The sequence below is a fragment of the Lathamus discolor genome, chromosome 4 (genome assembly GCF_037157495.1).
Source record: "Lathamus discolor isolate bLatDis1 chromosome 4, bLatDis1.hap1, whole genome shotgun sequence".
Lineage (NCBI taxonomy): Eukaryota > Metazoa > Chordata > Aves > Psittaciformes > Psittacidae > Lathamus > Lathamus discolor.
In genome coordinates this window covers 101475365-101489647 of record NC_088887.1, presented here as the reverse complement: position 1 = coordinate 101489647, position 14283 = coordinate 101475365, and the positions used below count along the sequence as shown (strand labels likewise).

Here is a 14283-nt window from a genome sequence, read left to right as displayed (position 1 = left end):
ACGCTAAGCAAACATCAGGCACTCAAAGGCATCGGTATCCCAACACCTTATTTCCACTGGTAGTTGCATATAGCTAGATCTCATTTCAGTGACTGCTAGCAGTTAGCACACATTTGTCAAGAACAAACTATGCCTGACCCACCCGTTGGTTTTCCATGGTAAAACGACTGGATTTGTGACTGTGGGAAGAGCAGTGGTTGTTCTTGTGATTGTAGTAAGGCTTTTTGCGCAGGCTGCTATGGGTTTTTTGTACTCAGGCTGGGACTTTATGGTCTGGATGGGTAGGCAAAGAGATGGGTAAAAGCCTGCTAGAGGCTCAGAGGGTCATTGCTCCTGGCCAGCCCCTACCTGGGTGAGTGGGGTATCGCAGATCTGTGCTGGAACCTGTCCTGTTCAATGGCTTTATCAATGACCCAGAAGGGCTGGAGGAGTGTGCTCTCATCAAGTTTGCAGATGACACCAAGCTGGGGGGCCAGTAAATGTACTGAGGGGCAGGAATGCCATTCAGAGGGTTTGAGACAGGCTGGAGGAATGGACAGCAGGAACTTTATGATAAATGCCAAGTTCCACACCTGAATTATCCTGTGGTCCTAAGATATCTTCTGATAATGAACAGTAGTCTGTCACCATACAATTTATTTCTATGTAGCTCCTGTGTTAGCTAAGTGTGACAGATGAAACTTACTGCTTCTAGAGTATTTGTTGGAACGAACTGTGACTTCTGACATCTGTGAGCTCCAGAACACAAGGTGGTCTGTAACTTAGAAGTGTCTAACCACCCAAAGACTGAGATTTTGGAATAAATTTCCCGTTGGAGTTGTCAGGGGGAAAACTGCTTAAATAGTTTCAAAATACAGCTTGACAAATATATGAACAAGATTATGTGGTATGACTGCCAGCAATGGGAAGGATAGAATTCAGTGACCTAGGAGGCTGTGCAAGTTCATGTCTTTTCTTTTGACAAATGCAAGGCCAAGCTCCTCATCTCCAAGACTAAATAAATGGAAAATTAAACATAGTAAATATTGTAAATATTTCATTGACACTTCATTGTGTGCAATTGAAAGCAATCTTTTACCCGTTTTGAAGTTATTAGAGTTTGCAACTGTGAAGCTTGATAGCCATGATAATAAATGGTATTTATATTCTAGTGCAAAATGGGTATCAGAACCAAAACGCACAAAATATGGACAAATCTCATTAAGCTGCAATTGGTTTATTTATATGTGAGCAGCTGAAGGCTATATGATAAACAGCTACAAAGCAGGTGCAGCATATATCATTGGCTCATTTATTAAAAATTGACACTTTATTACAGCTCAAATTCAAAAAAGATTGTTTACAAAATCAGAGAGTCGGTCATGCTGTAATTGTATTGCATTGTAACAAAACCCTAATTTACTTCATGAAGTAATTGCATAGTTCCAGTTTATCATGATAAATCAAGCCCAAACCTGAGCACAGGAAGGTCTAAAAAGGCGAAAATGTTGTCCATGGTGCATAGCCCAGGATGTAATCTAGGGAGGGTCAAATTTAGAATAGTAACACTCATATTTCTATAGCCAAGTCACTGAAATTTTGTATGGCAAAACTGCAGTTTCAGTGGAGGGAAAGCCATGTTCCCACAGCAGCATACTGTACAAAGGCAGCATTTTTCTATTGAGGTATCTGCCAAAGTTCTTACTGGAACCATGGGGAACCACAGCCAAAGCTGTGTTTTCATCTCTTTCAGTTTTAATAAAGCAGCAATCCACAAAACTAACAGACATATTAATATTTACTGTGAGGGTAGACGGAATGCCACTGACCTCCTGCAGCAGGTTTGGGTATGGTCCTCAGTGCTCACAAGAAGGGATGAGACCTGAAACCTGAGGGCAGAAGAGCTCCATGTTCCACTGCTGCTGGTGCCACTGGAAAAGCATGCAGGGAGGAAAGTCCCCAGGGCATGGCTGGTGTGCTTCTCAGAAGTGCAGTTGGATGTGATAGGGCTATTATGGGCTAATCTGGGAGGGGTAAGGTACAATTCTGTTTTCACTGCACAGCAGCATAAAGCAAGTAAATAGTGCTTAGCTTATAATGAAACTTGATAAAATTCAGTTCAGTGGTATCAGGATTGATCACTGCAAGCTGACGTTGCTATTTCCCACATACCTCCAAAAAGCTGCCCAGCATAAGGTACAAAGCAACTGCAAGATTTCAGAGTTGCAACAGCGACAAATGTTAATAACCAGCAGAACTGTGCCAAGAACATAGGCTGCAACTTGGAAATACACAACAGAAACATATTGGGAAAACAAGAGCAGAAAAACAGGTCTGAAAGGGAATAATGTTAGCTAATGTTATGATTGAAAACCCTGCACAAGTTCCCATGCTCTAACCTCCCACTGTTTTTGTTAAAGAAAATAGGAGATTGTTTTGAAGTTTTGTATATGCTTTTTGCATATACAAGTCCCAGTATCCTGTGCAGGGAAATCTGCCTGGTAGGTATGTAATCAGTGTCCATGCTATTAAGAAAGTAAGGGCTTGTTTTAGTCGCTTAAAACACGGCATGCAGTGATGTGTGAAATTCCTAGTCCACAGCAGTCAGGACAGAATGGGGAAAATCTCATTGAAGTCCTGCAGGACATCTGACAGCACCAGGCAAAAATGTGGCACGTCAGAATGCCTCCAGTGACAATAGAGGTCTGTCCTCAGGCAGTGTAACTGAACCCTAAATGTATGTGGTTTACAGGGAAAAAGGACGCAGCATGGTTGTAAAAGTCATGGTTATTTCCAAGGATTTTTCTAATGGGGATCTGGGAAGGAACTTCTTAATCTATTGACATGACCACGTGTTGCAAGTATTGATCAAGGAAATATTTATTTACAGAGATTTTTCAAATACAAACATAAAATAGCACATATAATATATATATTTTTTACAAAAATGAATATTGAAATAATAAACATGGTACAGCACAATACAACATCAATGAGCTAAACATAACCGCAACAGAAATCTATGTCTGGAAGAAGTTTCCTGCTAGTCGTATATAACCAACAGAGCTCTACAGTACCATGAGTGGAATTTCCAACGGACGGAAAAACGTCCATTTACTTCACTTCATAAAAGTACTATAGGGAAACGCTACATATGCCAAGTAATTATGTTGCATTTTTGTAATAATGCTGAAAACACAGAGGCTTAATAAAAGTTATATAGGGCTGAATAAGCAGTGGCTAAATGTTTGGGGAGGAAAAATGTGTAGAGAATATACAAAATACTGATAAAGTGGCTTATTGGTCCTTTTATTAAGTTTTATGTATAGATTAAAAAGTGTTGCAACACTGAATTTTAAACCACCGGAGAGAAGTGTAAAAAAAAAAAAAAAAAAAGAAGAAAAGAAAGGAGAATCGCACCAAAAGATCCTCTCTGCTCATTTTGTGCCACGGTCAATGTCTGTGCGTGCATGTGTGCTTCTGGGAGCGCCGCGCCAAGGGGCTGCTACCCCAGCCTCTGGGCACCGCCATCCCACCTCTCAGTTAACTGGTGCACGCAGGATTTCGCCATTTACCAAAGCGGAGTTTTCCTTGCGGAGCAGACCACAAGCACGGGTGACAAAGCCCGTCCCTGTCCAGCCCGGCCGCGTGGCTCTGCAGAGCCAGTCACCTCCCCGCCCTCCCTGGCGCCACCCGCCACCCTGCCCGCACCCGCTCCAGAGAGGAAGCACTTGAAAACGTCTTGTCCAGCGTGGTTATCCAGAAGAGTCGGCAAGCCCCTGTGGCGCCTGGCAGCGCCTGCGGCTGGGGCTGCTCAGTACGGGTACTGCTTCTGCTTCTTACCTGAGAAGCAGGCCAGCCAGGTGCACACCAGCATGGCCGCCACCGCGCCACCACCTGTGCAGTAGTAGGCCCAGCCGATGTGGCAGGTCCCTGCAAGGGAAACACAGCAACATGGCACAGTGTTAGCCAGGGGAGGAAGCACTGCCACCACCCTCCTTGCTGCCCACGCAGCGGAAAACACTTGTCTAGGTTTCTGCTCGCTTGTACATCCACCTCAGACAGGGAACACAGGGTATAATTCAAGCAATTAGAGAAGCCAAGCTTGTTAAATGTCTCCCCTTAATTTGTTATATACTGGTTAAGCAGACAGGCCTCTGGGATCGCTTGCTTGGCCAGTTACCATTTTCCACAAGGGGGGAATGACATGTGAGAGCCAAAGCTGAGGCTGCTGGCTCAGCCGTGGGACAGGCAGGGCTCAGCCATGGGCACGCATCCCTCTGCCCGCCTGGCCCAGGGAGCGCCCATGGCAATGCTCTCCACAGTGGCTGCGGTCTAAAGAGGGTTTTCCCCACACTTCTCTTTCTTCCCCTCCTCCAGGCAGCATTTGAGCATATACTGATTATTTCTGACTGAGATTTTGAGTGTTTGCAGGTAACTTGGGCCAGGATCTGCTTCCTTCATGAAGAGCTAAGTGGGTCGAGGTCCACCACTGCAGTGACAGGGCTCGAAACCAGACCTGGCTGCAAGCTGCTGGAAGACAATCCAGAACACAGCTGTGAGGAACATGTCTCCCTCACATAAGCATCAACCCTGAACATCCACAAAACAGTGTGGTGGCAAGGGACCACCTTCATGGGGGCTGCTGTGGGAACAGAGTCCAGGAATACAAAAATACAGAAATTTCCCTAACCCCACCAAGGTCACAACTCATTGCTGAAAACTTCACTCATATTTTGTCTAATGTGTCTAACAGTGTCACATTATGCCTTGAATACATTTAATGGCCTCAGTATCTTTTATCAGTATGAGCCAAATTCATCACTAGTGAATGGTGCTGGGGATTCCCATGGTAGACCATGAAGTGATTTCTCCCCTTCCAGGCACCACTGTGCCTTAAGTACAGGAGAAGATCAGGAAAACAGCAGCTGCAGTAGGAAGGAAGCTTCCTCCCAGAGATCTCCAAAAGCAGGGAGATAGGTGCTGTTAATCCTCAGGGTTTCAGCCCATCTCAAAAATAATTTTCACTTGGGCTGCATGATCTTGGTCATTGTGATCTTGAGTGTCTGGGACTCCTTTACCACTGAGGTTCTTCTTGTGTTATAATCTTGGGTGATATCACCCTACTTTGAGCAGTGAGTATTCTCAGTAAAGCACAAGCAGCAATACACTTCCTTCCCACCCTCTGGAAAAAGCGGCAGAAACCATTCTTCCCTCTGGAGAACAGAAGGTAACAACAGAGTTACCACCCAGGAAGACAGAGCTGAAACACATGGCGTGTCCATACTTTGTTCCAGTGGCATCCTTGAGGGCCAGGCTTTGGGTTCAGCTAATCCTGCCTTAGGCACAAGACACACAAGATGTTTGTACATCTCAACATGTCCAAAGCATTAGCATTCTCCAAGGCAGACAGCATGTCCCTTGACTGTCTTCAGGGTATTATCAGGCCAGCTTTGTAAGGAGACATTAGGGAGAGGCAAGACTTAGGTTTTTGGCTGCTCTGAAGATACCATTTTGACACCAGAGCAGGAAGCATAGTACTTGTTGAGTTTTTTTCTTCACAACCCTTAAAGCTTTTTATTAAAAAAAAAAAAAATGTCCAGTGAAACAAAAATCCTGATGTGACCAGAGGACTTGAATAGCTGTGGCTTGAGCTCATTAGCCCCTCTCTTCAGTGTGCTGGAGCAGGCAGGGAGATTTACTTGGTTTTGTAATCTAGTTATGCTCTGTAGATCAACACCTTTCTTGGCTTCATTACAGAAGACCACACACAGAGTCTGATTTCCTAAAGAGAAGACCACTGGAAACCATGAAGAACTGCCAAGTGCCTGTCAATGTCTCTGATGTTCAGAGACCTGTGTCCAGGACATCTATTTCTTTGCCTCTGTACACACATTGTCTATAGCTTCTGCTGGGAATTTCAAAACCAGAGATAAGCATACACAAGATATTTACATCCACTAGATTGCTTTGAATATGATCACATTTATACCAAGGTAGGGTGTGTTAAAGCAAGTCTTATGATACGATTGACTGTATTTGATCGGTCTTTTTAAGTTGCTAAGTATTCCTAAAACTATTAGAGTATTGTAGGTGCAGCTTGAAAAAGTAAACCTTTCTCTACATGATGCTTCCAGGTAGAGAAAATAAATGTCAAAATGACACCTTTAAGAAGAGTTTAAAGATTCACCTGCTAGCACTGCCCAAAGCTGTGACCTGAGTGGGATAGAATGAAGTAAATTTGAACTTTTACATGGCGTGATTTCAACTTTTATGCCTTGGCAGTGAGACAGGGGGAGAAGGTACGTGATATACTTGTTAAGAAGAAAGAACTGTTAAATCAGTGTCAGAGATGCGCTCAACAGATATACAACATGCACATTCAGTCTTGGCTGAAGAGAGTAATGTTATTTCTCCATACCATGCTCCATTTACCCTAAGGACCAGTGCCCTACTTAATGCTCTGAGGCATGGCAGGCAGTCTCTTGATCAAACAAATGCAATGTAGTTCAGAAGTGTGAGTTGGGTTAAGATGAACAAATGAAAGAAAGGGAGAGTGAAGGAGAAAGGATGAAAGAGCCAGGAGCCTGACCTTACAGCTATAATAATACAGCAATAAACCTGGCCATTATTTCCTGCCTGTGTCAGAAGCAATGGGAGACCTTGGATAGAATAGCCTGATCTGTACTCAGATGATGCTGAGCAGAACAGCATTTCAAGCTACTGTGCTGAAGAGCCTGAAGCAGAGAAGGTGTCTCAGGGTAGAGGACTTAGCTGTACTTTTCGTTAGGTCCATAGCTAAGTATAGCTATAAGGCCAGAGATAATCAATCTCAAGGTACCTGGTGCAATGAATGATTGCCTGCAGTGCATAGCCCCGTGTCAAAATGAAACAACACCGCTCCTTCTATAATCCGGTATTGCACAAGGAGAAAAAACATTTTCAGAGTTAACGTTTCTGCTCTGGTGTTCTCATTTTACTACATATATGACCTATTTTATTCCACTATACCCTAAAGAAAGATTTTTCGTTGTCAATAATTGGGTAACTTAGTTGCAGTTTAAATTGTAAAATGACTTCTGCTTCGCTTTGATATTAAACACAGATTTTAAGAGGAACAGGAAGCTTTATAAAAAGCAGGGTTGATGAGTAATTAAATGTAACATCAAATGAAAAGAAAAACATCTTTAGAAATGTTATAAGAGAAGATAGATTTTGCTTTCTCGCTTTAGATTTTTTATTTTATAATAATGGGTCACAGAAGGACCCTTTTTCATGTTCTAATTTTATTGCACGAACATCAGTGGGAGTAGTTGTATTCAGAGGTTAGCAAACAGTTAAGAACTCTGCAGAGCTGAGGCTTCAATTTAACCATCAGGTAGAGCAGTTCTCCTTCATGGAGCCCATCATACTAAAGATTAGAAATGCTGCATTGCAGTTTCTGATATTTTTAACATCAAAACTCTAAAATGAAGAGCAGGACCACCTAATTACTTGATTGAATTAAAACAATTACTAAAAACACATCAATTTTCACACACACATAAAGGCACAAAAATTGTTCATTTCTTAAGGATGCACAGGAATACATATATGCCAGTAGAAGTGTGCTAGTCCGCTGAAGGTGTGGAGATGCGTCCGAGAATATGTACATGTTCTTGCTCATAAGAAGCAATGGATCTGGTTTCATGCCAAAGTAAATTCCCCAGCAGCTGAAGTACTCTTTTAGCTGACAGAGGTGACATGCATCACAGCAATTTCTTTCTCTGCACACGGTTGGTGTTGCTTTTAGGAATTCCGTCTTTTACTTGAAAGGTCAGTATGGTGGGAGAAGCTATGGCTTCACCATTTTGTTAGTTATGAATCTTTGGGGGGATTTTTTTTTGGTAAAGATAAGCATAAATAATTTGAGCTCTTGGTTGCTCAGTGAAGCAAGACTGTCCAAGTCAGCTCAGGTAAATTTGTAGTCAGCCATCAAGAACTTTGTTTTCACATTTGTTTTACTGGGATTGGCAGCAAGAGAGTGTCAGGATGAACACTGAAAGCACAGAATAAAAGACCTTGCAGCTGTATGGATGGATGGCCACTTTCCAAGCAAATAAAAGAAGGAAAGCGTGGAAACATTATACTCCTCTCTTTTGTAAAAGGATTGAGAGAAACTGCAGTCCCTGAAGATAAAGGACAAAAAAAAAAAGGTGACTGAGGACACAGTAGAAAGAAAATTCAGGAGAAATGAGTCTTATAGAATATAAAACAATATTCCCTAAATAGAAAGATCAAAAATTGTATAATGGTAGTTTTGCAGTGATGAACGGGCGTATCAAAAAACACTTCCATGCCTTTTTGTGATTTCTGACGTGATCTTCAAGGCATGATGTATGTCTCTTAGCTTCCCCTTCCTCTTCAATATGTAAGTCATATAAAGATTAAGACAAATTTGGGAGCGAGTGAAATTTGGCAACATAAAATCTGTGGATACTTGATCTACTGTGGAGCTGTGCCAGGATCCAGTTGCTGAAACAGAATCCTACTAGGACTTTTACTCATGATGTCTTACAAATAATTATCACAGTGTTATCAAGGTCTTCAAAATAACATATGATTTTAATCTAAAATAATCAATAATTGACACTTAAGAAAAAATATCCAGAATATGAAAGTGTCTTGGATGCAAACTTGTTAACTGCAAGACTTAGGATCCTAAATATTTGTGCCTTTTTTGCTGTTAATGTTAAGACTATCCTGGGCTTGAAGCCTGGAGTATTTGGCAAACTGATCACTTAACCTTAGGTACAGCCTATTTTAAAAGATGAAGGAAAAAAGTTTTCAGAATTAGCTGGGCTGAAGAATACAAATCATATACCTTCAAAAATAAAAACTACAATTCCTACTTGCAAAAACATTGTGCAGAAAATCTAATTAACAGCTTCACATGAGAGTCCAGTACTACAGGGAATGTGAATTCACGTAATCAATCAGGGTGTTAGAAAAGTAATCAGAGAAAAAAGTAAGGAGTGTGATGTTAAGGGATATACAGGGATTTGGAAATATGAAAGCCACAGATGAATGTTAAAGATAATCAGCTAATTAATAAGAAGGCACAATTATTTTGAAACAAAGCCAAGATAAATTAAATAGCTGCAGATTTTTTTTTTTCCTTGACACAGTTACAGTGAAAAACCATCATGTGAAATCACCTACAAAAGCATGAAAAGAAGTTAAAACTTGGAATGCATCCAGAAAGGATTAAAGTAGGTAGGTGACACAGAAAGAACACTGTATAAGGTAAAACTGCAGCCAAACAAACAGTTGGATATCAAATAAGGAGTTTAGTGAAGCTGGTTTCTTTGTCTGCTGCACGGCTATGACTTTCTTAAGAGATTCATTGGTTTTTAAAATACATGATTTTCTATGCATGCACAGATCAAGCTATTTTGGTTACTTATAATTGGTCAAAGAAAGTGTATGAGCATTTTGGTCTGCAATTAAATGCATGAAATATCATAAAATTCAGAAGTGTAAAAAAGCAGAAAAAAGAAGCACCAACTTGAAATTCTTCAGTTCTACTGCATGCAGACACTTACTTATAATCCTTCTTTCTTTGAAGGATCACGTAATTTTGTTTAACTGAACCTCATATTTGCTTAGGTGTGCATTTACCATGGAACAATGAAGAAGAAACCAATACCTCATGTCAATTAAAATGCTGAAATTCCTGAGAGCTTATGTTGTGCTAATAAGGAGCTTTCCCAGACTCCTGGAAGAAGTCAGCAGAAAGCCCACCTATTACAGGAAGTGAAATTAATTTCACCTCTTTTTGGACATCCACAGTACAGAGATTTACACTGGACTAGTCTCTCAGACTCCCTCTGGAGACAAGGAGAAAAAGTCACTTACAGGAGTGTGTTGCATTTCATCTTAAAGTAGACATTTAAAGTATAACAGGTGAACCCTGCTCTAGTAGCATCTAATTCTCACCCCCTAACTATGAAGGGATTCCAAACAACCAGTTTAGCTGCCCTTTACAGGTAATAAAGAGCATCAGGTACTTGCTTCCAGGTGGCCTGAGTCCCTTTCTGGATGTTCCTGTTTATCTCTATTGACTGCAGAGGGTCCTTGCATACCCATGTTCTAACTCTGGCAACAAAGGCAAGTGCCTTGTGTTAGAGGGAATAATGTTGATCTTGATATAGTCACCAAAGGCTTACAAAGATTTAATAATGAAAGTTATCCAGGTGGCACTAAAGAGGAAATGTTCCTTGATGAAACACTTTTTTTACTAGCACGTAGACTGACCCATTCATTTATCTAAGAACTCAGCAGCTGAAGCTCAGGTGTGCTTGTAAAGATTGTGTTTAGCCTCACTCAAAAAACTGAACTGGTAAAATCTCTGAGCTGTTTGCAGAAGATCTGCAAACAAGAAAACTGGCTTTGTCAGATAGATTGCTCATCGGAAAATATAGCTTTGAAGCCTTTGCCTTTAATAGCATTCTAATAAACTGTCCTACCCTCTAAATCCTTTTCTTGATTGTTTTGGCACTGTATGTCAAACACTCAGCCAGATGCTGAAATGATGCCACCTAAGGCAAATTAACTAGCTGACAAAGCTTTTTTTTTTTATATATCCACTGCTTTCTGCGGGGTTTTTATGTTGTTTTAGTAACTGCACTGTTTGCTTTTAAAGTGCTTTAAAGATAATTGACTCTAATATTTCTATAACAGAAGTAACTATCAAGTCAACAGTTCTCTTTAAGATGTTTCAAGCCCTCTAAAAGTGGCAAAGGAGAACCTTAATAATAATGATCTTTGGAAACAAATACCACTCAACAGAGAAGTTTCTGAGAGCTTTTGAGGGCAATTCAGCTGCTTGTTTAGCTCAGGATGGGAGCCAGCCTTTTAAATTGCCCTCCAGATGGCCACATTGGCCAGGAGAGCCCTTCCGCAGCAGTTCACAGATAGATGGACCACCACAGAGGGCAAGCAAAGGTGCGCATCTGAAGCCACCTGCTTTGATTGCTGCTGCAACTGGGCCCCCAGACCTAAAACGTCTCTGTGTATGACAGGTAGCAATAGAGCATGACAGCCAGAGAACACAAAACAACTGCAGAGGTTCTAGAAGGACGTGTGGAAGAAACAGGGCAGGAGACTGCTCCCAGCCTTGTAAGGATGGCATGAACTCAAACAAGCACAGAATGTATTTTTGGGCAGGCTATGGCAGCAGCTGCCAGGTAGGTAGGCAGGGCATGGTGTGCCAGTGGCCATACCTGAGCCACATGAGTCCTCGCTGCCAGACCTGTGATTTTCACTGCCTTTAATAGCAGTGAAAAAGCATCATGAAACTCAAAGATGAGCCCTTAAGGTAGTTACAGCAAACACCAAGTCACATTTGTAGGATGCTTCTTAGCACAAATGATCATACTGGAGAATAAAAAAGTAAGCCTTAGGCAGGAAATGCATGAAATGAAAAGTAACCTCTTACAAAAAGTGGCAGGATGTGAAAAGTTCTTGAGCACTAATAATCCAGACTGAGTCCTGACTGCCCGAACACACCATATTTCTTCAAAGAAAGACAACTTTATTTTCCAAGCAGTTCAATTAAAACAAAAAATTATTCTTTCAGGTTAATAAGGTACATAATATAAGTAATAAGTAATAATATCAGGTAATAAGTACATATTATCATTTCATGCATCTTGTGGTAGGAAGTGGCAGCTGGAGTTTCCTAGGGCACCTACAATGGCACGAATCATCTACATTTAGGTAAATGAGTCTCACTCTAGATAATAATTTTGCTGTTTGGACTCTTAGATATTGGTCTGGTAGTGTTTCTGGAGCTTATTCACCAGATGCCAACTGAGGCTTGATTTCAGGAGTTAAACTGAGCATGCACTCTACTCTCTGGTGCCTTTTGTGGGATTTAACTGCCCTTTCACCATTGCAACAGAAATGAACATGCAACAACTAAGCAGCTTCCACATGCACATCAATGCGTAAAAATGAAATTGATGACCTAAAATGAAGTCTCATATTGATATTAGACATTCAAAACCAATACTAATGTATTCGTATATATATACTCACATTGCCCTTAAAAAAAAGGCAAGCAAATTCAGAAGATTTCTTCATACAATTTAAGTTTTGCAAAATGTGGTGGTTTTTTCATATGTCTGATGGTTGCAACCTTTAATGCATGTTCTCAACTTAATGCAGGGCCCCTCACTTTAATAAATTTCCTCCTAAACCCCTTATTTTTCAGCTGTTATTCTTATGTGGTAGATTTAGAAATGAAAACAAAATGGTATTAGTGCCTCTAGCTCAGGAAAACTGAATGTGTGGTATATGCTTATATGTGTGATATGCTATAAAGATGCTTGCTTTGGGGAAATTGCCTGTTAATTCCTTTTGCAGACCACAGGATTGTGTAGATGTGACTCACTTTCACACTCTCAGTGGCTCAGTTCTCCTGTGCTACATCAGTGCTGTCCTGAAGAGGCTCACAGGCAACTCCAGGGTGTAAATAATGCATCATAACGGCAACAGCTTGTGTGATGACAAGAGATTAACATGATTTTGATCCGTCCTCAGACATTTGGTAAAAGTGAAAGGCAGTCCCTTTGAGTACTGCTGGTTTATAACTCCAGTCTCCACCTCAAGCATTAGCCTGTAGCCAAATTAGACTAAGCACTTTGACTGGGTCACTGAGCTTGGTCACTGAGCAAACTATGATGGCTTAAATCATAAAATCGCTTTTCTCTTGCCCCATTTATTTATATTGCTGTACTTCTAGGAGTTACCACCCTAAAAACAGCAGCAGATGACTGCTCCAGTTCACAATCTGGTGTTTCAGTAGGAACACTGTTCCATCTATGATCTGAGATGGGATGCTGCAATGTGAGTATATACATGTGAGTGCATTAGTATTCATTGGGTATTCTTTTCTAGAAAACCTAAGCCAACATTGTGAAATGCCCAGCACTTTGCTGCTCTCTTTAAATTGGGTATTTATTTGTTGTTTATTAAGTGAACTATGCCCAAAAGGTTTACCTAAACATTTATGTATTGAATTGGGCTACATTTTTTTCAATCAAATTAAAGCAGCTGAGCAACTCATCTCTACAAAACAGTGTCATTCTTTAACTGATGATGCCCTGCTAAGGGTAGTACATGATGATCTTAAAAAGTCTTTTCCAACTTAGTTGATTCTATGATTCCATGAACAGAGAGCAGGACCCCGAGACCTCCATACAGGTCCTGCTGACTGCCAGGGAGCTGGGAACCACAAGCAGAGGAGCACGGCAGAGATCTATCATGCCCTTGACGCCTCAACAACATTTGCCAAAGGTCATTTGTCAAAGCCCCCATAGATCACTCTGTTTTTTTCATGATGACAAAACCAGATTGCTGAAGAAAAGCTGAGAGCGGGCCCCTTTACAGGTCTATCAGCCTCTCTGCCTGTCTATTTACAGAGGGTACTCCCCATCCTCATTAGCAAAACAGCTCATCCATTGAATGTAACTTAATTGACAAATGGAGTTGTCTTTGGCAGGGTATCTTCAGTTGAAGAATGATGCCTCTTTGTAGAGATGGAGTTGCACAACCACTTTCATTTGATTGAAAAAAAATTATCCTGATTCAATACATAAATATTTAAGTAAACCCTTTGGACATAGTTCACTTTACTTAATAAAAAACAAATAAATATCCAGTTTTAAAGAGAACAGCAAACTGCTGGGTATTTCCCAATCATGGCTTAGGTTTTTGTCCTGGGCTCAGCAGTAGCAGTCATTTTTCTCCTTCTTAGTAGCTGGTGCAGTGCTGTGGTTTTGACTTTCAGCCTGGGAACAGCGCTGATAACATCGATGTTTCTAGTTGCTGCTCAGTAATGTGTACTCTGACCAAGGACTTTCTCAGTCTCATGCTCTGCCAGGGAGGAGGGGAAGCCGTGAGGAACCAGAGACAGGACACCTGACCCAAACTAACCAAAGAGGTATTCCATACCACAGTACATCATGCCCACTATATAAAGTGGGGGCAGTTACCCAGAAGGGGTAGATCACTGCTCGTGTTGGGCTGGATATCAGTCGGTGGGTGGTGAGTGGTTGTATTCTCTTCCCTTGTTATTCCCTTACCATTATTATTATTGGTGGCAGCAGTAGTGATTTGTGTTATACCTTAGTTACTGGACTGTTCTTATCTTAACCCATGGGAGTTACATTCCTTTGATTCTCCTCCCCATCCCTCCAGGAGTGGGGGGAGGAAGGGGGGGGGGGTGAGTGAGCGAGCGGCTGTGTGGTTCTGGGTTGC

General features: G+C 41.3%; 1 protein-coding gene across 1 annotated transcript in view; it reads right to left on the bottom strand.

Annotated features, from left to right (window-relative positions):
• Positions 1-2841: 2841 nt before the first annotated feature.
• Positions 2842-14283, bottom strand: part of LHFPL6 (LHFPL tetraspan subfamily member 6) — a 140114-nt gene continuing 128672 nt past the window's right edge. The window contains exon 4 of the mRNA XM_065678340.1: positions 2842-3912. Within this exon, the coding sequence (XP_065534412.1) occupies positions 3794-3912 (119 nt within the window). The 3' untranslated portion in view covers positions 2842-3793. The remainder of the gene's footprint in view (positions 3913-14283) is intronic.